This window comes from Typopeltis vanoorti, chromosome 12 (assembly GCF_054136105.1).
Source record: "Typopeltis vanoorti isolate ZY-2024b chromosome 12, IOZ_Tvanoo_1.0, whole genome shotgun sequence".
NCBI lineage: Eukaryota > Metazoa > Arthropoda > Arachnida > Uropygi > Thelyphonidae > Typopeltis > Typopeltis vanoorti.
In genome coordinates this window covers 111808179-111835079 of record NC_143560.1, presented here as the reverse complement: position 1 = coordinate 111835079, position 26901 = coordinate 111808179, and the positions used below count along the sequence as shown (strand labels likewise).

At 35.6% G+C, this 26901-nt stretch overlaps 1 protein-coding gene across 5 annotated transcripts in view; it reads left to right on the top strand.

The window, feature by feature from the left end:
- LOC150101139 (uncharacterized) overlaps positions 1 to 26901 on the top strand; it is a 916744-nt gene that overhangs the window by 737647 nt on the left and 152196 nt on the right. For all 5 annotated transcript variants that reach the window (XM_090401523.1, XM_090401522.1, XM_090401520.1 and 2 more), the window contains 4 exons: positions 1095 to 1148; positions 10890 to 10952; positions 19666 to 19737; positions 24758 to 24793. In XM_090401523.1, the coding sequence (XP_090257649.1) occupies positions 1095 to 1148; positions 10890 to 10952; positions 19666 to 19737; positions 24758 to 24793 (225 nt within the window). The remainder of the gene's footprint in view (positions 1 to 1094; positions 1149 to 10889; positions 10953 to 19665; positions 19738 to 24757; positions 24794 to 26901) is intronic.

The window sequence follows — 26901 nt, the reverse complement described above, 5'->3', positions numbered from 1 at the left end:
TGGAATGCCTTCCTGAGATTGTGTTGTCTACTGAGAATTTGAGTGTATTTATGCCACAGTGAGATGGCGGTGTGTATGACAAAAGGACTTCCTAGATGAGTCTTTGACTCCATGGGGTCATGAGATGATAATAACTTTGAATACTTTAATTTTTCAATTAATTGTAACCAAATTGGCACAGAGTGGGAGGGACAATGTGTTTGTTTTAGGATACTGTATATTAGAAAACAATAATGAAGAAGAATGCTATATTTGATTGGTATATTTGAATTACTCAAAGTGTAAAATTTGGAAGAGCAGGACGAGGCATACCTCCTTCAACTACAGTACTTTTTCCCATTGTAAATATGGGCAAAAAGTAATAAATTTATTGAAAATTATATATTAAAAACTTGTTTGCATTATATATGTGAAAACTTGCCTTCCAAGTCAGTTTACACTTCATGCATGCAAAACAGAGGAAACTCAGAAAACAAAAACAGCAGTTCATGACAAATGACAACATTCAATTGGATTGGTTGACACAATAACCAATAACAGCCTCTAGGCTGTTGTCTCAGAGCTTGCCCTGCCTCGCCTTCTGAGCGGTTTTAAAACTACTAGACCACTAAGAATTTGACCTGTTGCGCCATCTGTACATGTATTTCAAAGGACTCAAAGGTATATGTATTATGAACTCACACCTGAGCTATTATGCGAATGTGATGCAATGTTTACTCATCAAAAAAGTGTCCTCTTCATGAAGCATTAGTATATTATATTTACTTTTAGGAATCACACGAAGTCTGGAAACAATTAGGGGAGTCTTTAACAGGAATAAATGCAAAAAATATAATATCACTGATATTGCTATTCTGTGGATGAGCACAGAACACCTAGCACACCATAAATATTCGCCCCAAATATATATATATGTGTGTGTGTGTGTGTGTGTGTGTGTGTGTGTGTGTGTGTGTGTGTGTGTGCACGTGCGTGCACGCACACACAAAATGAATAACATTTCTGCTGTCATTCTCATTTTTAAGAAAACAATTTGTTGTCATTATTGCTTAGAAGAAATAGATTGGTATATATTAAAATGTCTTTTCTTTTAGGGAGAAACTGGTCATCCTGGAAAATATGGATTACCTGGAAAACCTGGTCCTAAGGTTAGGAAAGATGAGAAAAAAATTTGATTCTAGTTAATCAGTCAGGATTTCAATATTTAACATTTTTATTTTTTAAATGCAAGAACGTTTTTTAATTCCTTCAAAGAGTCTGTCGACTCCTTGGAGTTGCCCGGAACAATAATAATAATAATAATTTTCATTTAAGAAATTGTGCAGTTAACCACATAATTTATTAACTGCTTTCTTTTCTATAGTCTTGCTTTCTGCCTATACTTTATCAGAGTTTAAGTGCAGTTTGTTAGTGTGTTGACCCAGATGTTTGCCATCTGTTAGCACATTACTCACTTTTTTTGGATAAATTTGTAGATTAATTATAAATGACATTGACTATAATAAATACATTAATTATAACTATACAGCAAGGTGCATGGCATTAGAACATCTGCTGAAATATATTTATTTCATACCTTATTGCAGGAGGAGAAGAAAAGCCTAACTAGAATTTGCACAGCATTAAAATTTTCATTTCCTATTATCCTTGACTGTGAAAATCATCTGCTTTTGTTTTAATAACCATTTATAATCACAAAAGCAGATGATTATAAAGTACAAAACAAGTACATACCACTTTTTTTCATTATAAGAGATTCATTTGAAGAAGCATATTTTGATCCTTTTCTTTCCCTTCTCCATGAATTGATTCCCAGGAAATCAGAAAAGGTTGATAAAAATCTTAAATGTACTATTTCTGAAAATATCGTGATTTGTCGATAAACTCCTTAAGAAAAAAATAACAATAAAAGACAGAATTCAAATAAAATGTGATCATGAGAGCACAACTAGACTGGTCCCATTGTTTTCATAAGATTGCAACATTATGCACTCCTTCATATGCCATTAATCAAGTCACTCTGATGTGTATTCGTTATTTCCTGAAAAATAATAGTTATGACTAACCAACATATAAGCATTTAGACTACAATAAATCTGTTATCTCATGTATCTGTGGCACTTTACATGTGATGAGTAAAGTTATACCACTTTATAACTTATCACCACTTCCAAACCATGTGGCATTCTATAGCATGCTTCAGCTTTGCTTATTTTTAATTGTGTTCATTCTTACTTGACTACATTATCTATTTATCTATGTATATATATAGAGAGAGAGAGATACTCTGTCAAAAAAATTTATACACACTTCAGCAAAAGAAAAACCTGTATAAAAATTGTAATACTACGAGGGTAGTCTGAAAAGTTCTTGACCTAACAATGAAAAAACAAATTTATAATTTCAAAATTATTTTTATTTTTCAATATAATCTCCCTTAAGACTAATACATTTATTCCAGCAATGCTCCAGTGCCATTATCCCATCCCTGTAGTGCTCTTAGTAAGATCTACAAAATACCCTTCTATGGCTGCAATCACCGATTCGAAGAAAAACTCTGACCTGCAAGGAAGAGTTTTAGTTTTGGGAAGAGAGAGAGAAGTCAGAGGGAGCTAAATCTTGGGAATAGGATGGATATTCCAATAATTCATAGTGCAGATCCAAAAGGTGTTTTGACAATGGGAAAACACCTTTGTGGGCAGGTGAATTGTCCTGATGAAAGTTACAAAAGGAAGCTGTGAGCAAGAGGGTTGAGGAGTGGTTTCTTTGCGTGGAGGGTGGTTGAATCTTTTGAACACCTCTGTACCCTTTCCACAGTTAATTTATCCCCTTCAAATCCTGAGCACCAAATTTGAGAACAATAGTCTAAATGTGGTCTGATCAGGGTCTTATACAATGGAATGATAACTCTTTTATCTCTGCAAGTCAGCATCCTTCTCAGTATTGCAGCAGTCCTCTGGGATTGGTTCTATATGCTCAGTCTTCTATCAGTCATCAAGATCTCTTGTCTCCCCTACTTCCTCCAGTACAGCTCCTCCAGTCGAGTATGCAGCCCCACATCGATGGATCCCAAACTTCAAGATTTATATTTTGCTGCATTAAACCAACAACCCCATTCATTTGCCCATCTGTCTAGTTTATTCAAATCCTCTTGCAGAGCTGCCACATCTGTACTATTACTGATAACCCTTCCCAGCTTCACATCATCTGCAAACAACTGAATATCCCCTTGCAATCCATTGACAATGTCATTGATATAAAGGTTGAAAATACAGGTCCCAGTACTGAGCCCTGTGGAACCCCACATTTAACCTTCTGCTTTCTTGATATTGCCTCACCATCCACAACTCTCTGATACCTATCAGGCAGCCAATCCTGAATCTATGTGACTAACCCGACATTTAAACCCACGTGCTGCAACTTAAATATCAGTTTATCATGTGGCACCCTATCACATGCCTTTGCAAAATCAAAAAAAAAAATGGCAGTATATGCATTTCCCTCATCAACTGCTCTTGTCACTTTATTATAAAAGGCAATCATATTACTAAAGCTTGGGCATCCCTTAACAAATCCATGTTGAATCTCACAGATAACATCACCCTCTTCTGCCCAATGCTGCATATAGTCTCTCACTAATTTCTCCAAGACCTTAACAACTACTGATGACACACAAACTGGCCTATAATTAACACTTCCTGTCTGCTACCATCCTTGTGCAATGGCACTATCTTACCTTCCTTCCATTCCTTGGGTACCTTTTCCACAGCCAGACTTTTTTTGAAGAGCCAGGTCAATGCAGGTGTCGGTTCTTTGGCACATTCTCTCAAAACCCGTGGTGAAATACCATCCAGTCCCACAGTTTTACTGACATCGAGAGTACTCAGTATTTGAAATACACTCTCCTCTTGCACCTCTAAACCCTGAACCTGCCCTATTCCTCTAGTATTAAAACCTTCTCCAGAATGAAATACTCCAATAAAGTACTCTTTGAACAACGCCACTATGTCCTCTGCATCAGTTCACTCTATTCCCATTTTTATCCCACAATGTCATTCTTCCACAATCATTTCTCTTAATACTGGCCACAGCTAAAAAAATCCCTAGGATTTTCTTTGGATTTTAGTGCCAATCTCTTCTCATATTCCAGTTTTGCCTTCCTCACCATACCAGTCACTCTCCTGGCCTGCATCTTATATTCTTCATGCATCTGATCTCCACCCCTCTTCTTATAACTCTTCCATAATCTCTTTTTCAACTCCAGTTCCTGTTTGATATTGTTTGTCATCCACTTTACACACCAAATTGTGTCCACTTCTTTACTCATGGAATACAGCTTACTATTGCTGCTAACAAATATTCCTTCACAATTTCCCAAGCACTAATGATATCCTGGCCTTCAATTCTGCCCTCCATGGAACTGCCCCTAGTTAATATCTAAGACTATTATAATCACTTGCCTTATAATTCCACATATGTTCCTTTTTCTTTGATACTCCTGCTTGTCTATTCATCTTCCAAGTCAAAACCACATGGTCACTTTCTCAAACTGGAGGGAGAGATGTCATCTCAGTTATTATCAGCTCTTCTGAGCTATGACAAAATCCAAACCTCTTGAACCTCTTGTTCCCTATTACATGTTGCCTAAGATACTTGTCCCTCAAGAATTCTAGAAATCCCATTCCCTTATTGCTACATGCATTTTCCTCTCCCTAATTTATACTGCTGTAGTTAAAATCTCCCATAACAATCATTCTTCTTGCACTTGCCAAGCTCAACTGCCTAAACATCTTCTTGTCCCCACCCTCTGTGCTCCTTGGTTTGTAGCAACACTCCACTAAATATCCTGTCCTGCAGACCTGTACCTTACATCATATGCTTTCAAAACCACTTGTGCTATTGCTCTCCAAATCCTCCACTCTTAGAAGACATAAGTCATCACTTATCATAAGCAGTACCCCACCACCACGTTTTCCTTTCCTATCCTGCTGAAAGATGCTGTACCCTGCTACTTCAATTCCTATTATTATATCGTCTTCTGTCAACCACATCTCAGAGATCCCAATAATCTTAGGCCAGGCTGATGCTATCAGCACCATGAATTTTTCTCCTTTATTTTGGATACTCCTGTTATTAGTATACAGTATAAAAATGTCATTGCTTCTATACATATCAATATTCCCTCTAGACCCCACTAGACTCAGTGTTACCTGATGTCATCCACCTTCTCCCAAGCACCCATTCCCACAAGAGACCACTCCCCTGCTACCATCCACTCTGGGAATTCTAGTTTTCCTGCATTGACATGCCAACTCATTCAGAAAACAGCAATTGCTTTAGATGCCTTTGTCCTTCTTCATTCAAATGCAAGCAGTCTCTTGCACACAGTTCTGTTCTGTCCTCAAATGCCCTCCAAGTATCTACATATTCCAATCCTCTCTTCTGACACATTCTGGCTATTATGCTATTCAGTATTACTGCACTTCTGCTCAGCTCACCACTATCATACCTGGGCAACACACATAATCTTTCCTCTCCGTGTTTTCTTTTGTACAACCTCAAGCAAGAATCTCAGATCTCTCGCTACTTGATTTACATTGCCTCTCAAGTCATTCATTCCCACCATCCTTTCACCCCTCTTAATTGCCATAGCCACACTTTTTATCCACTTTCTATTGTTTTACCCTTTTCAAGATAATTAATAAACAAAATGACTTTAATATCCCAAAACACCGATGCAATGACTTTTCCTGTTGAAGGAAAGTGCTGAACAACCATCTTCTGTCCACTGTTTTGACTGCTGTTTGGATTGTGGCGTTCCTGAAATTTCTTTTTTTGAACCTTACTTTTTTAATAAAAGAATTAAGGTATGTCTCAGGGCCTAGTTAAAGGAAAACCATGAAGCTGAAAGACTCCGTCTTCTCCTTCCCTTCCAGGTTTATAGGCCAAGTAGCCTGTTCCGGACTCAATTCCATCTTTTTAAGGATCTTCCTCTGCATCGAGTACCTTTTGGGTGGTAATTTAGAATTTGTTTAGGTATTCTGCTTCTATTCATTCTTGGTATGTGTTCTTTCCATTTTTCTCTATAGCAAATAACTGTTTAATTTAGGGAGGTTGTAATTCCAAGTTTTTTTTCTGATTTCGCTGCTTTTCATTTTGTCCATTATTGTGACTCCTTCAATTCTGCACAGAAATTTCATTTCAGATGATTCAATCCTTCTTTCATCTGCTTTTTTTTTATTGTCCATATCTCATTGCCATAAAGTAAGGTTGGTTTAGCTACCGTATTGTAGATTTTTATTCGTGTGTGTTTTTGTACATAATTGGGTTTAAAAATTTTATTTATAATGCCTGTTACATTTTAAAAAGTTTGATATCTTTGGTTCTATATCAGCTTCATTTTCATATGATATTGTGCAACCTAAATATTTGAATGTATTTACTTGCTCTATTATTTTGTTGTTTATTACTATTTTGTTTCTTATTGGATTAGCACCTTTGAAGGTCATGACTTTTGTTTTGTCGGTTGATATTTCCATACCATATGTTTTTATCAGATTATTTAGACTCCATAATGATTTTTGTAGCTGAAAGACAATAAAACATATTCAGAATATAAATTTTATTATTCTACTTCTTAACAAAGAATTGAGCTAACCTAGTTTGGCTGGCATTTTGTTTCTTTTTTTCATACAACCGACGGTAGCCCTATTGCCTCTTCTACTCTTCTGCAAATTTTACTGCTTCTCTCTTCATCATTGAATCTTTTTCATACATCCACTTTTTTACTCACTAATTCTTTTACTCGTGACTAAAGCTTGGGAAAATACTTTAAAATAAAAAAAGTAAGGAAAACACACTCATATAACATTGCAAAGGATGCACGAGATACGACCATCAAAGCACTATGTAATTATAGTATGCCCACACTTTTGTACAGCTTCGCTTGTCTTGGTGCCAAGAATAGTCGATTCATACTGAAGGGGAGAAAGAAATTAAGGATGTACAAATCAGCTGCCAACACGTGAAATCACGTGCTTTATAGATAACATTTCCCCAACTGTTATACAAGCAAAATAGTTACCACTTTAAAAACTACAATGATCATAAAAGAGAAGTTAAATTTCTGACGTGTAATAATAAGCAACTCATTCCAGAACACTGATTGATTACCCTATTATTGAAATGGATTCTCCTCTTTGTGACATATTCAGAAGTGTCAAAGGGTCTCGAATCAATGGGCATACTATAGCAGGTGACATAAATATTGGCGGTACATTTTGTAACATGGTATACATAGTGTACATGGAAGTAGTGTAGTAGGCCATTAAAAATAACTTTGTAAAATGTTTTAAATAGGTAACTACATTATTTCATTCTGTTGAGTGATTTTTTAAAATAGTTAGCCATAAAAATGTATAGATAGAAAATTTTTAAAATCTGTAACATTTATTTTTAAGATGTATATAGGCGCACTAATCAAAAACGTATTAATCGGGGGATTAATGCGTTCTTGAAGAAACAAAAAGTATCAACTTTTTGTTTCTTCAAGAAACATACTTCTGCAGATATAAATTTTAACATATAGATAGCTACTTCTTTCTTATTGGAGCTTTGGAAGATTTAACAGGGCTGGAATGGGAGTTCTTATTCTTAACCCCCCCCCCCCACCTTGGGTCATTCTGTAATATTCAAAGGGCTGCTGAAGGGAGAATCTTGACAACTGACTGGAAATACTGTGGATTTGTAACAAGGTTTCTAATGTTTATGCCAGCGAATGGAACAGTTAGATGAAAATTCTTACAGGAATTGGAGCCGTATTTATACAGTTCCCATTACATCTACATATACACTTTTGACATCAACATATCAGATATTATCCAGTTCTGCTTAAATTCTGCTGCATAGAACAAGTAGTGATCAGTTCTGGACCATGGAAATAGTGGCTAAAATTAAAACAAGCAGTAAAACAGAATATGATTGAACCTCAAAAAAAGAAAGTTGAAAGACCTGTATAAAGAGAGAAGCTGGTTTGTAGCAAACCAACACCATCGTATAGAATGCAACAGCATCATTAGAAACATTAACATATAGATAGAAGTAGAAAGGCAGAAACAATTAGAAGAAGGAAATTTTAAAATGTCATTTTAAAAGGTTAAGAACCACTTAGCACAGTGGTTCTTAACCTTTTAGTAGTCACAGCCCCCTAAGTATCCTAAAATATTTTCCCAGCCCCGTAGTTCGTAGTAACATAATAATAATTAAACTTTTTTTTTTTAAATAGTGGTTTTACTTACTGATCATAATGACAAAAAAAAAAAAAAAAACAGAAATCAACTTTGCTTAAATACTGTAAAAACTTTACTGTATTTATATTTAAAAAAACAAATGATGTTCTTTGTTTACTCTGAAGTTTCGAAAAGTGATTGCACTGAAGTAGCACTTAACAACAGAACATTGTTAAGTATGCATTCTTACTTTCTATGCATTCTTACTAATATTGTTTAAAACTTCAGAGAATCACTTCTATTACACGTTCACACATCCAGTAGGCAGATGTCATGATTTGTCGTGTTGCCAGCAGTGAAAAGTCTACTTGTGGCACCACCACAAAAGAAACTACTGCATTAAACTGCATAATTTAGATTACTGATACAAAACGATATGTTTGAAACAAAGTAAAATAAAGAGCAAAAAATAATTATTTTAAGAGATTTCAAAATTTTAAAAACTAGAAACGTTCTATAAATTTTCTGTGGCCCCACAGTTAAGAATCACTGACTTAGCAGATAGCCCTTCAGCTGGATTCTTCAATAGACAATTCACTAAATTCCATAAAGAAAGGACTATCACTCAAATCTGCATTATTGGTGAAGACATGTCCACCACTCAAGACATCCTTGACTCCTTTCAAAAATACTACAAAAATCTGAAGACAATAATACTATTGCAAATTATAACTCTCGGAACATTAATGGCTTTCTTGTTCATATCCACGATAGGATTGACAGACCCATTACAGCATCTGAAGTTACCACAGCCTATAAAGAATGTCAGACAAGAAAATCCCCAGGACCTGATGGTCTAGAGAAACTTTACTGCAAGACCTGGGATTTTATTCTTTCCATTCTACTTATACTGTATAATTTCTTTCTCTTATCAGGACACATCCCAAGTGAATTTGTAGCAATCTGTATCATCCTCATTCAAAAACCTAATAGAGATCACACCTTAATCAGCAGCTGGAGACCTATTTCTCTATCAAATACTGATATAAGATATTTTTCTGCATCATCAATAACAGGCTGAAAGTGGGAATGAGATACATAATTAAAAGTATACACAGGTGTATGGAGTTTCAGACTGGGCAGTTTAAATTTAATCTGTTTTTGCTACGTGATTCTACTCCATTTAGTTAATACGATAAAGCAGCCAGTGATAGTGCTGTCAGTAGACCTGTCAGTACTCAAGCATTTGATAATATCCAGGATCCTTTCTGCTCCACATCCTCCAGCAAATTGGTGTGGTAAAAAGATGCTATCTGTTATTAAAGGAGCCTATGACAATTCAACTACCTGCCTTCTAGTTCATGGGTTCCTATCAGACCCAGTCAAAATTCAAAAAGGAATCAAGCAAGAATAACAGTTTCTTCAACTATGAAAGAAAATAAGGTATTAGCATATGCCAATGATGGAGTAGGCACTTTGAGGGATAATGATTCCATATACATCTTTATTATGGTATTTTGGAAAAAATTCAGCAAGATCAATGGATTAACTGCTAATGCAGACAAGACAAAATTAAAAGTTTTGGGGAAGTGTAATCTTGGAGGCATTCCTTTTGGGCTAACCCAAGGGAATATCCAGATCATGATCTGGATATTCTCTCACATGTGATTAAATGGAAGGCAACATCTGCTGCATATCATGCTACAAGAGATCTATCAGACTAATTTTAGAATTTACTATAAAGCACTCACCTAGCCTCAACAATTATGGCTGCATTAACTTACCAAAAACAATCTTTCTAAGATTACATTTAGCCTGACTTCTCAAAATTAATATTCTTTTTTATCTGGTCCCTATAATGTAATTGAGTGTAGTATGTTTACCACAGTTGTAATTTGTGCTCTGAAGATATTGGTTAGATATCCAGCAAAATATAGTTGGATAAATTAATTATTTTCTTCTGGTGATTTTGGACATTGAGCCTTGTTATAAATACTTGAATTGGGAGACTTATAAGCAAGTGAAATCATCATCAGACGGTTTTGTAAGTGTGAGATGCAAAATAAGCTTAAAAATTCAGTATATACTGATTGAGTTCAACCTCTTGTGATGCATCTTTTGACTTTGTAGAGGTCTGTTAAATGATAATAAAAACAAATTGTGTTTTAAGATTCCCCATTCATTTGCCTTCTCTTATCAAGGAGGTTGACTACCATGATGTGACTCATGGTTAACTACAGGCATAATGACATGTGGTGAGGATCCCATCTTTTCCATATAATATAAATATTTATGGCTGTAAATCTGTGTGTGTGTGCGTGCTCACGAGGCCGGTTTCTGTATGAGACCAGCTAACTCACCTTTAGTCGAAAGAGACCAGATAAAGGTTCCTTGCGGTCATGGATGGATTGAACCCAGGTCTTTCTGACCAAAGGGCTTCATCTATACCGACTGAGCTATGGAGGCTGTCGTTTTAAGATGAGTGGTTGAAAAGACCAACCAGAGCTTTCATAAAAAAATATCTCAGGAGTATACATGGTACTTCTGATAGGGAAGGGTAAGATAATTTCTGTTTTCTTGTGTGCAACTAATATACTGACATACAGAGTATTAAAACAAATAATTCGTTAAAATATATTTTTATTTATTTTGTTCTTTCAGGGTGATCAGGGAGACAGAGGACCACGAGGACTGGAAGGTAGTAGAGGTCCTGTTGGTCCACCTGTAAGCATCTTAATAAAATATAATTGCTTATTTTTTAAATACATAACGATAAACTACATATGTGTGTATGTGCAGTATATGCAGTAACAAGTGAATTTTAATTATAATTTATTAATAATTATTTCAGTACCTTATAAAAAACAAAATTATTTCAGGAACTTAAATAGTGTATTGAAAATACAAAAAAAAAGTTTTTTCATCTAAGGTAGATAAACATTCTTATTTTTATACTTGATAAGAAATTCTTGTTTACATTCATGGTTTCATAGGTTATGATTCTATGATGAGGTTAGCTGAATCACTACAAATAGATATCAGCCTACTATACATTATTATAGATGAAAATATCACCTTGTCAGTCACATGCTTTGTACATGTACATATAACCTTTTTTAACAGCAAATTCTTTGTTTGGCAATCTCCCAAGTCAGGGCTGTGCTGAATGATTGCTTCCCCCCCCCCTTCCTTGCTACCACCAGATCAAGTACTCCTGAACCTCAAGTCCTCTCCATTATGTGTTTTCTCAGGTAATCATCTCTTAGCAGCTGTGCAAATTAAATTCCATTTTCTTCTCTCCCTCCCATCCTTATGACTGTTCTTCCTAACAATCTATATCTCCATTGTTGAAATCCCCCATAATAATTATAATTGCTAATATATGTCATCCACATTTTCCCTTGTATGTAGATTTAGCTTAGCTTTAATTCTTCTGCTATCATTAGCAAAAGCCCTGCTCCATCCTATTTCCTCTGCCCTCTCTTGAAATGTTACACCTTCCTCCAGCATTATCTCTCTCTCCCCCTGTGATTTATCCTTCTCTGTAAACCAAGCTTTACTAATGCCTATAATTTTTGACCAATCTGAACTAGCAGATGCAAAACCTTGCCCCTTAATCTAGAATACAGTTCATCTCACAACCTCACTCATTCTACTGAATGTTACTTGCCAGGTTCTTAACTTTGGTGGGATAATCAGGTAATTACTCTCCCACTAACTCACCTCTGTGTCCCCCTTCCTTCGCCAGTACTGTCAGGAAGCCCCAGAGATGTAACACTGGTAACATGAAGCTATTGTTCTCAAACCATGCATCCAAAGGTACAAACTTCCTGGACCACTTGCAGCAACAATGATAAAAGCACAACTTAAAAAACTTCATGCCGGCTTGATCATCGCCCGGAATAACAAGGACCTCATTGCTTGTTTGTGTGGAGGAGGGCAAGCTTTGAAAAAAAAGTTAGTCCCCTAAACAACACTCTCAAGATTTTTTCCTTAAACATAGAAGGACTATCTAAATCTAAAGCCGAAGTCATCGGATAAACAGCCAAAGACAAAATGATTGATGTCCTGGCTCGTCAGGAAACCCACGTACCTGACACAGCTCTCAATAGACTAAAGATCCCAGGCCTAATTCTTGTGTCTTATAACTGCCCATCCGAAGCATGGCCTGGCAACCTACATCCAGTCTGGTCTCAAGGACATAACCCAACACATGCCTGAAGCATAATACTCCATGGGTATTAAAATTCAAAATAGCACCATCTACAACTTCTACAAACCACCATCACAATCCTGGCCTGACCAAATTGACCAGCTGCCACCTCACCCTGCTATCTATGTTGGTGACTTCAACTCTCATCACACCATGTGGGGGTATTCCTCAAACAACCAAGATGGTGATAATCTAGTTAACTGGATGGATACAAAAAAACCTGTATTTGATCGTAGCAAGTACTTCTTGCTACTACAATCAAATTTGTAGTAGCAAGAATCAAATTTGATTGTTACTGCAATCAAAGCAAGTACTTCTTGCTTTGATTGTAGTTGATCAAAGCAAGAAGGCACTCTTCACTCAGTCAGATGGAACAGAACCTACATCCCAATCTGTGCATAGTCTCTAAACACTCTAAAGACCACCCTCTGCCAACAATCAGAACCATCCTCACCAGATTCCCTAACAGCCAGCATTGTCCTACACTAATAGAGACAGGTACATCAATCCCAATCATCAGTGGAACACTAATCGCTAGATGGAACTTTTGCAGATCCAGCTGGAATGTATTTGTAAAGCAAATTGAGCAAATCATTACAGCAATACCACCCACCCTTAATTGCTATCCCAGATTTGTCAAACTAATCAAAACTGCAGCCAAAGCCTCTATTCCTAAGAGGCTACAGAAAATAATACATCCCATGCTGGAGTAGGGATACCAAGGAACTTTTATCCAAATAAGAAAAAAATGAAGGCCCAACTATTGCTAAGAAGCTCATAGCAACACTTGACAAAAACAGAAAGGAAAGATGGATCTCAACCATCAATGAACTTGGCTTAGCCAAATCTTGCTGAAAAAGCTGGTCACTTCTGAAAAAATTAGAGGGGACAGAACCAACAACATACAAACCACCAGAGATAACTCCTGATCAAATGGCTAATCATTTACTGAAAACCTCCAAGATAAGTCCCAGCTCTACCAGAAAATAACTGTGCAATCTTCCATCAGAAAAAATCTGAAGATGGCTTCCTGAACTTGTACAGTTTCTCCAGTTTCTCTTGAAGAGGTGCAGGAAGCCCTAAACTCACCAAGAATGGCAAGGCTGCAGGAGTGTATGGTATCCTCCCCGAGTTTCTAAAACATCTCAGCCAACGAGGTCAAACATGGCTGTCCCCCCCTTTTCTTAAATATTATAGCAACTGGAAAACTACCAAAACTGTGGTGGGAAGCCAAAATAATTGCTATGCCCAAACCAGGGAAAGATCTAAATAATGTCAAAAAAATATGACCTATCTCCTAGCTTTGCTCCACCATTAAGCTCTTTGAATGAAGTCTTCTTAAAAGAATTTCCCCACTCATTGAAAGAGCACTCCCGATTGGACAAGCTGGCTGGACCAGGAAGAAGTTCTGTGACTAAGTCCTGGCCCTGACAACACAGATTGAAGCAGGCTTCCAGAAGAAACTTAAATCTGGAGTCACTTTCATTGACCTAACATCAGCTTATGACACAGTCTAGATCAGGGGCCTCCTCCTAAAGCATGCAATATCATAAGGTGCAAAACAACTTTTCAGCTTTTTGAATCCATTCTCTCCAACAGAAAGTCTGGGTCCATGTTGATGGAAAAAAGAGCAGACCCAGATTCCTCCACAATGGTCTTCTGCAGGGCTCTGTGTTATCCTCTTTACTATTTAACATCTATATGTCTGACTTACCACATACCAGCTCAAGCAAATATATATACACCGATGATCTCTATCCTATACCAGTCTACCTCTTTTGTAAACCTGGAAACAACCTTGAACACAGACCTGAACATCCTGGAGGTGTACTACCTGAAGCCAAATCCAACAAAAACTGTGTCCACAGCATTCTACCTGAACAATGCAGAAGTGAATCGACACCTCAACCTCTTTTTCTGTGGCAAAATGGTAGAACATGAGTCTCACCTTGGAGTGAGGCTCATGAGCCAAAATACCTTGGAGTGAGCCTGGACAGAAGCCTAATCTATATTTGGTAATTTCAATGTTTTACTTGCATTGATCTTTCTTATATTACACAAGCACTCTCATGGTGTTTGGCACCTATTAAGCTTATGAATTTCATTGCCAAAAGTTTCTTTTGTTTATACTAAATAGTATCCACAAAAACTTTGCCAGAAACCTTGCATTTCTGATCAATTAATAGCACTTACATTTGAAATGCATACACGTTTTTGTTCCTCTTTTTTGAAAAGCTTATTGAAAACATCACCAACCTGTCCAACAAAGTTAAAATAAGAAAAAATATCATCTCACGGCTTGCTGGAACAACCTGAGGTTGTGGTGCTGATGTCTTAAGGTTGTCTGCATCTGCACTAGCCCTCGCATTCACAGCAGAATACTGTGCCCCTGTCTGGAAAAGAAGTGCACACACTAACATTATAATAGACACCCAACTAAACTATACCATGTGCACAATTAGTGGGACACTGAGAAGCACCCCCTCTCCCCTGGCTGCCTGTCCTATCCAACATTGCTCCACCAAATATATGGAGAAGACAAGCCTCGATTAAAGTATTTAATAAAGTAATGAGCATCCTGCCCCTGCACCAGACTCTCATAAATCCACCTAGTATTCGCCTAAAATCCCAAAACTCTTTCTGGTCCATGGACGAACTCTCTTCAGCTGCCTTTCTATCAACACCTGGCATGTGGATAGAGAGAGAACACTCATCCAACAATCTTCAAACAAATGATTTCCTGGTTGAAGATCCCTGCACTCTGCAGCCTGGTTTTGCCCTTACTAGGAAGATTTGGTCATCTATATTAACAGGATCAGAACTAACCAGGGCAGATATGACTACCTACTGCATAAATGGAGACTATCCGACTACCCTTATTGTGACTGTTTTCCCTGGTCGCCCAGACGATCACTCATATTGTGAATGATTCCCCAAGGCATCAATTTCATGCTGGTGGCCTCCAGGACATCCACAAGTTGACAGATGAGGCCCTGGATTGGCCTTCAGGTCTGGACATTGACCTGTAGTAACTGCTTTTGCCATAAGAATAAATGAATAAATAACCTCCAAGATGTCTTCATCTTCCCTAAATACTCTAGTTATCCTGACTCTTCACTTCCACGCTTTCCCTGAACAATCTTTTTCAAGACACTTCACTTTGAATCCATTCAAATTGAAATGATCCATGTTATATTCCAGCCTGGTTGGCCAAGTGATTAACAAATTCACTCTCCACCCAGGAGAGTGGATTTGTTAATTGAGGTTTGAATCTCACTGTGATCATTGATATTTGTGATTGTCTTTAGGTTGATGATGAATTCCATTACCCAGTGTGAGACCACCACCCAGATTATTAGTGTCTGAAGTAGTATGAAAATGTTTTGCTTGTCCTCTCTAGAGAAGGGTTTCTTGAAGGTGTAAATTTAAAATTAAAAAATATAATTTAAAATAAATGATTCAAAAATCCTTAGCTGACCCATGATAGTGATATACTATAAGTGTACAATCTTTCATATCTGTTTGGGAGACATTTTTTTTTTAATATAAGTTCTTTTATCCATATAAGTCTATCATTCATATTTAGAACCCCATAAGATCAGCTTAGAAATGTCATGTAGCATGTTGCTGCACTGAATATAAGTCAAACTAAAATTTGATAAATAAAAGTCTCTCGATCAACATTATACTTTGCAGTTATCATTAACCCTTTGAGTGCTAATGCCATATGTGTGTATATATATATATATATATATATATATATATATACATTCAAATTTTAATATAGTAAAGCCGTAAATTTATATCTGCTTTCAAGTTTTTGAAGAAAGGTGCTACAGTCTTTTTAGCAACCCTCCTACTTTTTTTTGCATTTTTTATATGCCACATGGTGAAATATGTATTTTAAATTCACCACTCAAGGGTTAAATATATTCCAGCTAAGCAAGATAAAAATTCTTGTATTCAACTATGCAATAAATATTAGTTTATTGTTGAAAGAAAAGTTTCATACATCTGTTCACATACAGTTCATCTAATATCTAAAATGCTGAGTAAATTATGCAGGGTTATCTATATTTGGTAATTTCGATGTTTTACTTGCATTGATCTTTCTTGTATTGCACAAGCGCCCTCATGGTGTATGGCACCTATCAAGCTTATAAATTTGAGTGCCAAAAGTTCTTTTGTTTATACTAAATAGCATCCACAAAAATTTTGTCAGAAACCTTACATTTCTGATTAATTAATAGCACTTACATTTGAAATGCATACAAATTTTTGTTCCTCTTGTTTGAAAAGCTTATTGAAAATATCTGCATGCTGCAGAACATTGTAAAAAGTGTTATTAAATGGATGAAAAAGAAATAGCAAAACGGAAGTATACAATGATGTACCCACCATCTTGAAGCTTGTAATTAGAATTGCTATCAATATAATAGGACAAATAAAGAAAATAAAAAAATTACTTTAAAGCAATTGAATACTTATTGTTTTCGTTAGATTCTGTTTTCACTACTGTCCAAAGTTATTAAATGCTCATAGAAATTTTTATTTTAAACAAAAAAGACTATAAAGGCAGCACTTGGCAAATTTACTCAGTCTTCAGAAAAAAAAAAAAAAAAATATATATATATATATATAAACATTTTTAATGATACAAACCTAAACAGTTGTTCTAAGGAATTGAAGTTCTTAATAGTTTACATTACTAAGAGCATAGGTGCTTACTCTACTTTTAATGTGATACAGTAATCCCTCAATTAGTGCATTTTCGATTAGTGATCATTTTTTTTCGATACCCAAATTCGATTGGTATGCCTATATACATCTTAAAAATAAATGTTATAGATTTTAAAAATTTTCTATCTATACATTTTTATGGCTAATGATTTTAAAAAATCACTCACCAGAATGAAATAATTTAGTTACCGATTTAAAACATGTTATAAAGTTATTTTTAATGCCATACTACACTACTTCCATGTATACTATGTTCCAAATTTTTACCGCCAAAATTTATGTCGTCTGCTATAGTACACCCACATATTCAAGACTCTTTGACACTTCTCCGCATGTCACAAAAAAGGAGAATCCATTTCGATAATAGGGTAATCAATCTGTCTTCTGGGATGAGTTGTTTATTATTACACGTCGGAAAATTAACTTCTCTTTTATGATCATTGTAGTTTTTAAAGTGGGAACTATTTTGCTTGTATAACAGTTGGGAAATTTTATCTATAAAGCATGTGATTTCGCGTGTTGGCAACCAATTCATACGTCCTTCGTTTCTTCCTCCCCCTCAATGATAACTTCCAAGAATTAATTAAATCTCATTCTGAAGAATTGAGTTAATATACTAATATTCCGACCTGCTAAATTTTAATGCACAGCGGGAAGATCATGAGGAATATGAAGAAAATTTAATCACTGATAGTCAGCCATAACAGATTTCACAGAAACAGTTTGAAAATATTTTTCGTACACTCAAAGTTTTTAAGCAGCAATGCTTAGAGGCTGATCTTAGTGAAGAGAGAAGCAGTAAAATTTGCAGAAGAGGGAATAGGGTCATTCTCTCGGTTGTATGAAAAAAAGAAACAAAATGCCTGCCAAACTACTTTGTTATGCACCTGTTTTAAAGAACACATTAGGCACACTAATCGAGGGATTGCTGTACTCAGTTGAAGGTATTGCATTAATTGAAAAATATATTATCATCTCATCATAAGTTCATTAGTCATTTGCTATCTTCATACTCACTGTATTTTCTTGCAATGCATTCAGCTTCTGCTACTTCCTTAAAACTGGAAAGGGGAAAAAAATCTATCCAGACTGTTTTTTTTTTCATATCCTTTTTATACAGTCTCCAAGTTTGACTGAATTCTACCTCTCACATTGTAGTCTATAAATTAAAGATGCCAAGAAATTATATTCTTGGTTTAAACCTTTATCCAAGTGTAATGAAATAAAAAAATTTGTACGTGAAGTAACATGTAACATCGCATCTGGGCTGCTTGTATTTGTAATATACTAATATAAGGCAATTAAAGACTTCACATTAATTGCCTTAGTATCCCATAATGCAATGCACATATCCTTACAAACATGTATAATACTATTCATTATAGGAAGGGCTACTACCCCAGTAGTGCACTCAGGATTTAATCTTGGGGTGGAGAGTTGAGTAGTTGATTTGAGAATACACACTATGCATCTCATACGACCTATGGCTGAGCACCTGCAATGATCACTAATTCATAAGTAGTATAGAAATAGAAGACACAACATAAATAAAAAAATTAATCTTAATTAGGAAAAGATTTTTGGAAAAATTTCTAGTGTTTTTTTTTTCCTTTGGGGGTGCCCCCCCCTCTGGGTGCATCACTGCACTACCCAGATTGGTTTTGATCTTTATTGAGGGGTGAAAAAGAAAAGACAGATAGATAGTATGAGAGATAGAGAAAAGGCCTCAGCTCTTTTATATCATCATATAGCCAAAGGCTATCAGTCTTCCTTTTTCACCAATCTCATATAGATGAACGACCAAAAGACCAATTGAAACTAAAACACAAAAAATGAGGTCTCATCAGTGAGAGTCAGACCCACAAGTGAAACCAAGGTTGAAGTAATGCAGAAGTCATATTTCCATATACAAGTAGTCAAAAAGTGTCACACCTTATTACTGGAGTGGTTTCTTTGCACGGAGGGTGGTTGAACCGTGGAATGCATTGCCTGATAGAGTGGTGAGAGCAAGAACGGATGGACTTTGTGTTTCCTAAGAGGGGCCTCCCATGATGAGTCTTGAGAGACTTGTATTTCCTAGGAAGGATCTCCCATGATGAGTCTTTTGAATCCTTGGAGGCCTAAATAATAATAATGATAACTCACCTTCAATTGAAAAGCCTTGATAAAGTATCTTCATGTTCTGGACCAGATTATTTGAACCCAGGTCTCTCCAGCCAAAGGGCATCACCATAACCAGCTGAGTTACAGAGACTGCATACCAACCAGTATTGACAATAATTAAGTATCAATATGTATTTAAGGAAACATGTTAAAGGTGTAAGGCTGGTGTAATTAGAGTATACCTCATAGTGAGTTTTGACTATATGACTATATAGTCAAAATTGACTATATGACTCCCTAATAATACTGTATTATTATTTCATGTAAATCACTACCAAATTTGAAATATTTAAAAGTTCTGTGTGTATATGTATGTTTTAGGGACATTCAGGACCAGGAGGGCCACCCGGACCATCTGGATTACCAGGATTAGTAGGATTACCAGGTCCTCCTGTAAGTTGAAAAGTGAATTACTTCAAAAAAATTACGCTCCTACATTGCATTAATTTTTTATAGGTTATATTAAGTTTTTTGTCATCATCACAAAGTCATTACTTCTTGCAATTTTTAAAACATTTTAAATACCATTCTAATTTGAAGATTCCAGTAATTTAAGCATAACCTATTTTTTTTATTTTATTTTAATTTGAATAGTATTTTTCATAAATCCATTCTCACAAATCAATGACCAGTTCAATGAAAGAAGAATTGACATAATATATTTGGTAGTTTGGAAGGAAAAGAGCAACATGATCATGAAAGGTATTTCATTTGATACAGGCTTGGAGGTGCAAAACAAAACTTAAATTATATGTTTCAGCAAAAACATTTCATCTATTTTCCTAGTAATCATCATGGGAAATTTTAACCATGGTGACATAAATCATAAGAAGAAACAGATGCAAATGAAGAAGGAAATATCATTTATGGAACTACCAATAAATAATTATCTAAAACACCACGTGAGGTTTCAGTCTGTTGGATCTGCTAATAGCAACACAGCATTTACCTATAATTAAGATAATCACTTAAGATGGGATGCACATGTAACTTCAGAGCAGATGATTACAACAAACTTATAAAACAGCTTGGAAGAAGAGTACCATGTCATCATAAACTACAAGGGAAAGGCATTAACATAGTATGGGAAATGATCAAGAGAAGTATTTGAGTGAAACAATATCAGATTGCATTCTCTTAATTAAAGATAAATTTTGTGGGAGTAATTACATTTACATATGATAATATCATGGCTCTGATACTCATATACAGATTATACTATATATTATACTTCAATTATCCAACTGCATCAGGAAATGAGTTTTGTAGGTTAGATAATTGAGGGATTGGCTAAGTGAAGGTATACTTGCATGGTGCTGTACCCAAAATCAGTTGATATACAGTAACTCATTCAAGGGTTGAGTTGAATGAGGATTTATTTGAAAGTTGGATAAATGAAAGATCACTGTATTTTTTTTTGTCTATAAATGATTTGTATTCTCTATCCAGTTTTCTGTTTTACAGGATAATAATATCAAGTTCCCAGGAGGAGAAAACCTGCCACTTCCATATGAGACCAGATAAATTCCATTCAGTTGAAAAACACTTATAAAGATCCTTCACATTCTAAATGAGATTTAAATTAAGTCTTTCTGACTAAAGTGTTCTGTTGTTGCCAACTGAGTCATTGAGGCCCTCCTGTGCTAATTACACAGATGAGTAACATTATTTAAGCAGAATCTCCACAAAAAGAAAGAAAGTAGAAGGAACATGAGAAGTATGATAAGCAAGTTCATGAACTGCACATAACACACAGGCTAGAAAGAGTGACTAGGAGGGGTAAAGAAAGCAAAACTCAATGGTACAAGGTTATTAGCTGAACGTGCCAAATGAAATTCTTGGTTCCTTTCACTATGTGTCAAGTCATAAGAAGAATGAGTGGCAAGACAACTTTAATGAATCAGGTAGTAAAGCATCAGCATCAGAAATAACTGAATTGCTGAGTGAACTATGTTCTAAGGAGCATCTTTTAGGTGAAGATAACAGACTGACTGATGTGACGAAAACAAATGTGAGGACATCAGTAGATGAACCAGAGGTACTCAGAATCTTGTAAAATCTCACCGAGAATACAGCACGAGGGTGGTCGGAAAAGTTCCTGTCCTCTACCTTAGATGGCAATACTATCGGCAAGATTTTTTTTTCCCCTAAGTCGGCACATATGTCATAAGTATCCATGTGAAATTGCAAGTCATACTATCAAGTAGTTTGTTTTATACAGCTGTCTGAAGCAAAAAGTGTTGTCGGTATCCCTTGAAATGGATAAAATTGTGTATTGTGCAGTTAAAAAATTCTTTGTAAAAGAAGGTTTAACGGCAAAAGAAATTCATTCGAAGCTCATAAAAGTTTATTGGCACTCTTCCCCTCTGTTTTTGACAATTACAAAATGGGCTGCCGAGTTTAAACGTGGCTGTACCAGCCTTGAAGATGATTCACATGAAGGTCCAAAAAGTGTAACAACATCAGAAATCATTGATCAAGTGCATGATATGGTATTGGATGACTGGCAAGTCAAAGTGCATGAAATTGCTGAGACTATAGACATTTCAAAAGAACATATAGGATATATTTTTCATGAAGAATTGCAAATGAAAAATTTTGTGCAAGATGGGTGCCTCACTTGCTCACAGTAGATCAAAAATGCACTTGAATGAAAATCTTTGAACAGTGCTTGGAGCATTTTAACAAGAATAAAACTGATTCTGTGCATCTATTATTACTATGGATGAGACTTGGATTCACCATTACACACCAGAATCCAAACAGCAGTCAAAACAGTGGACAGAAGCTGGCTGTTCAGCACCAAAGAAGGCGAAGTCAGTTCCACCAGCAGGAAGGGTCATGGCATTGGTGTTTTGGGATGCTAAAGGCATTTTGTTTATGAATTATCTCGAAAAGGGTAAAACAATAACCGGGGAATATTATTCTGATCTTTTAAGCAGACTAGACGAAAAAATTCATGAGAAAAGATCGCATTTGCAGAAGAAGAATACCATATTTCATCAGGACAATGCACATGCCCACAAAGATGTTTTGGCAATGGGAAAATTAAGGGATCTGCACTATGAATTGTTGAAACATCCATCCTATTCCTCATATTTGGCTCCCTCTGACTTCTCTCTCTCTTCCCAAAACTAAAACTCTTCCTCACTAGTCAGTGTTTTTCTTCCAATTAAGAGGTGATTGCAACTGTAGAGGGGTATTTTGCAGATCTTACTGAGAACCACTACAAGGATGGGATAATGGCACTGGAGCATCACTGGAATAAATGTATTAGTCTTAAGGGAGATTATGTTGAGAAATAAAAATAATTTTGAAATTATAAATTCGTTTTTTTTCATTGTTAGGCAGAGAACTTTTCAGACCACCCTCGCATATCATGTAGCATTGAACCTTTACAATTTGGCAATGAATATGCCATTTCTACTAATCATAGGGTCCTTTCAAAAATACAAAAATTCTGCATAAAAGTAGATGCCTTATGAAATGGCTTTCTAAAGAAAGATGAAAGCGATATCTATGTTGTCCTAATGTGAACAGGTTTGGTAGTCTATATTTCTCTCCCTTATGGAAAATATACCTCTTCAATTTGGTAATCTTTCCTTTTTTTTTTCCACCCCCTTTTTTAACTCTGAATTTGTTGACTGTTACCTAAAGCTGTTATGGCACTTAGATAAATATTTTTTTCAACATTTTAAATATGGTATATTGTTTCATTTTTTAATAAGTTATTCATCTTTTATTCTGTGTACTTTTTCACATTGATCATGTTTAAGTTTATGCCAGTGTGAATTTAAATAATATTTTGTGCTTGTAGGATACTAAATATGCCTTCCACAACCAACAACCTTCTCAGAAAACAGAATGTACCCAAATAGTCTTTTCCAAATTTAGTAAAACTAGCTGCCATTGGACTGGCCATACTTGTGAGCACAGCTGCATGTGAAAGGGTTTTTCTGCATTTAAAAAGGTTAAAAACCTGTATGAGGAATCACATCAGTCAGAACACTCTAAATAGTCTGATGCTGATTTCACTGGACGGACCAGATCCAACAGACTTTAATTACAAAAAAGCTGCTGACAGCTGGGCTTCTAAGAAGAAGAGAAGAATTAATGTATAGAATTTTAAGCTGTGAGCATTACAAGGTTTTTCATTATTTAATGAGAAAATAAGAAAAATCCTAGTCTTGTTTGTTATAATTACTAGGCCAGCTTGGCTGGCCAAGTGGTTAGCGTGTCTGCTCTCCAGTCAAGAGGCTTCAGGTTCAAATCCTGCTGTGGTCATGGATGTTTGTGATTGTCTGTGGAAATACTAGTGGTGGTGGGCGGCGGTAGATGCCGTTGGTGTAGTTGCAGTCATTTGGTGGATTGTGAGTGGTGGAAGCAGAGTTGTAGACCAGATGCCCTCCCTCGATGATTCTTTGGACTCCCTGGAGGTGACAAAGAATAATAATAATAAAAAATATTATCCTTGTTTGAAGTAATTTCTAATAAAATTACTATTTTAATTTGTTATAAAAAAGGGTCTTTCTAAACTCATTCAAAATTTTTGTATGCCTGGCTAATGCTTCATTCCACCTGGCTGGTAAAAATTTCTGGGGAGAACACTGATATCCATGATGTCTCTGGGACTGAGACAAAATACGGGAATTATCAAACCTGTGTTTAATTATTTCTTTGTGCTTGTTTTCTCTCCCTTAAACATAATTATGAATTTAAATCCTAAGCCTCAGTGCTCATATTCTTTAATTATTTCATTCTTTATAGATAGTTAATTTATTTTAACACAATTATGTCACAATATCAATAATTTTTATCATAATTATAAAATTATGATAAAAATGGGATTGTTTGTTAAAATTAGAGATTGTCTTTGCATTTACAAAGGACTACAAATTACATCTTTATATTTTATATTATATTAAATATTTATATAATACCGCCTTCTTCTGGAATGTATACCTAAAGCACTTATATTGCAATCAGTGTATAGTGCACTGCTCAAAACAATTAGGGGATATTTTAGTTTCTGTCAGATAATTATACATTTCTGCAATTAATTATAACTATTGGGCACTTTATACATGAATAAATATTTCTTTCTTATGGATACGGTGTAATTGATGAGATATTATTTAAATAATCAATATTTATTACAAATTGTGTTACATTTTTAAATTATTATTATTATTATTCAGGCATTCATGGAGTCAAAAGACTCATCGCGTTTTATAACTTTATAATTTACAAGAAAACCAAAATATCCCTAATTGTTTTGAGCAGTTATAAAAGTCGAACTGGATGTACTATTGAAGTATTATTGAAACCCATTTTTCTGGATGTAATTAAATGAGCTGTATATTTACCTGGTAATAATAATTACTTAAATTCATAATTATACATTTTTCTTTAGGGCCCGCCTGGTCTCACAGGTGAACCCGGACTGAAGGTGAATATCTCAACTAAAATTGAAAAAATTTTACATCAAATTTGCATTCATAATATGGTTATTATTATTACTAAATTATTCCAGACCTCCATGGAGTCATAAGATTCATTGAGAGGTCAGCCTTAGACAACACATTCTGTCATATTTCACTTTTTAAACTTAAATAAATGTCAGTCCTTTGTGACCAAAGGCAATCATTTTGTTTTGAATTCACTTTTACTTCAGTATAATATATTCACCAACTTGGTTGGCCGAGTGATTATTGTATCTGCTCTCCCACCAAAAGGCTGCAGGTTTGAATCCTGCCGTAGGCATGGATGTTTGTGATTGTCTGAAAATACTGGTGGTGGTGGGCAGTAGATGGCATTGGTGTAGGTGATGTTTATTGTAGTTGGTGAATTGAACAGTGGAGACAGAGAGCTGTAGAGTAGGTATCCTCCCTCGATAAGTCTTTGGACTCCTTGGAGGTGTCACATATTCATAATAATGTAATTGTATTTTTTTTATTTTATTTTAGTGTAGCCCTATTGGAAGGTGGTATTTGCATCCAAAATGCTAGGCTGCTTGAAGAAAGCAGTTCACAGTTCGAATCTAGGAACCTACCTAGAGGAACATTTTCTAACCCTTTCTTTGACCAGTTTCCCATTTAGATGATCTCTGGCAAGCAGATTTTTCATCCTGTAAACTTAAGAAAATTGACCATAGAACCCACACTAATTTTTCAAACAATAAATATACTGTGAGTGCAGAGAGTGCTGCCCAAGATGGCAGCACTCTGTGCTGTCTCTTCGCTGGATGCTGTTTATAATTTGTGATAGTCTTAGGTCATCTATCTCATTGCATACCAATGGAGATTGAACTGCCCCATCAGTCTCCACAAAGTTAGATAGGGCTAAAAGGCCTCACCTACTCTCCATAGGGGAATGAAAGAAATTAGCAGATTTTTTTAAATTTTGTATATCTACTATGGGGTAAGCTCATTATACTTTTTTTTTCTTCATGCATTCTAGAAATCCTTCTCTAGAGCCTGAATCTATAACTTTTTTTCAAGCCAAGCATCTAGTAAGCAGAATAGTATTTTGACAGAGGGCAGTGAAATTCATCTGTTTCTCTCTCTACCACTAAATGACATTCAAAAACATCCATGCTTGCAGAGGACTTTCAAAGAAACAATCCAGAGCTTGTTTCTTGGAGAGGGTCTGCTATCCACTCAGCCAACTAGGCTAGCTTGTGTATTATTTATTCATTATCAGTGATGTGTAACTTAAACCTTCAGAATGAGACTTGTTCTTAGTATTACTTACATCCACATGCTAATATCCATGCTTTTATAAGTGCCTGTGATTAAATATTTCACTTGCCTGGCAGCTATTTCAGCCTGTTGGATCAGGCATAAATCTTCTGACAGTAAAAACCCAATATTACAGAATTTCTTTTCTGAAAGATGTATTTCAACTGTTTTGATCAATGCATGAATCATAACACTGCAAAAGAAAGCAATCCTAAAAGAGGATTTTTGTGTGCTCTTTGAAGAAAAACAATATATGAAAAGTTGTGGGGGAAGTTGCGGTTTTGTTACTGCACTTGGTGATTAGTGAAATTCATATTCAGGTAGGAAACATGAAAGTCTGTCTTATTGTTATTGATGGCTGGGGGTTATCAGATGAGGTTGAAGGCAACGCTATTAAAAATGCAAAAACACCAGTTATGAGTTCTCTTGCTGAAGTTCCAGGTCAATATTGTACATTAGATGCTTCTGGTCTGGCAGTTGGTTTACCTGCTGGATTAATGGGAAATAGTGAAGTTGGGCACATGAATATTGGATGCGGAAGAGTTATGTATCAGGATATTATTCGTATCAACATGGATGTAGAAAGTCGTGAAATACATCAAAACCCGGCGTTTGTTGAAGCGTGTAATAATGCAAAATCCAAGTCGGGTAGATTACATTTATTAGGTCTTATTAGTGACGGAGGTGTACATGGTCATATCAATCATTTGTTTGGTCTGTTGGAAGGTGCAAAGAGTCACAAAGTCCCTAATTCATATATCCATTTCTTTTCAGATGGACCGGATACAAGTCCTACTAGTGGAACCGGTTATGTTCA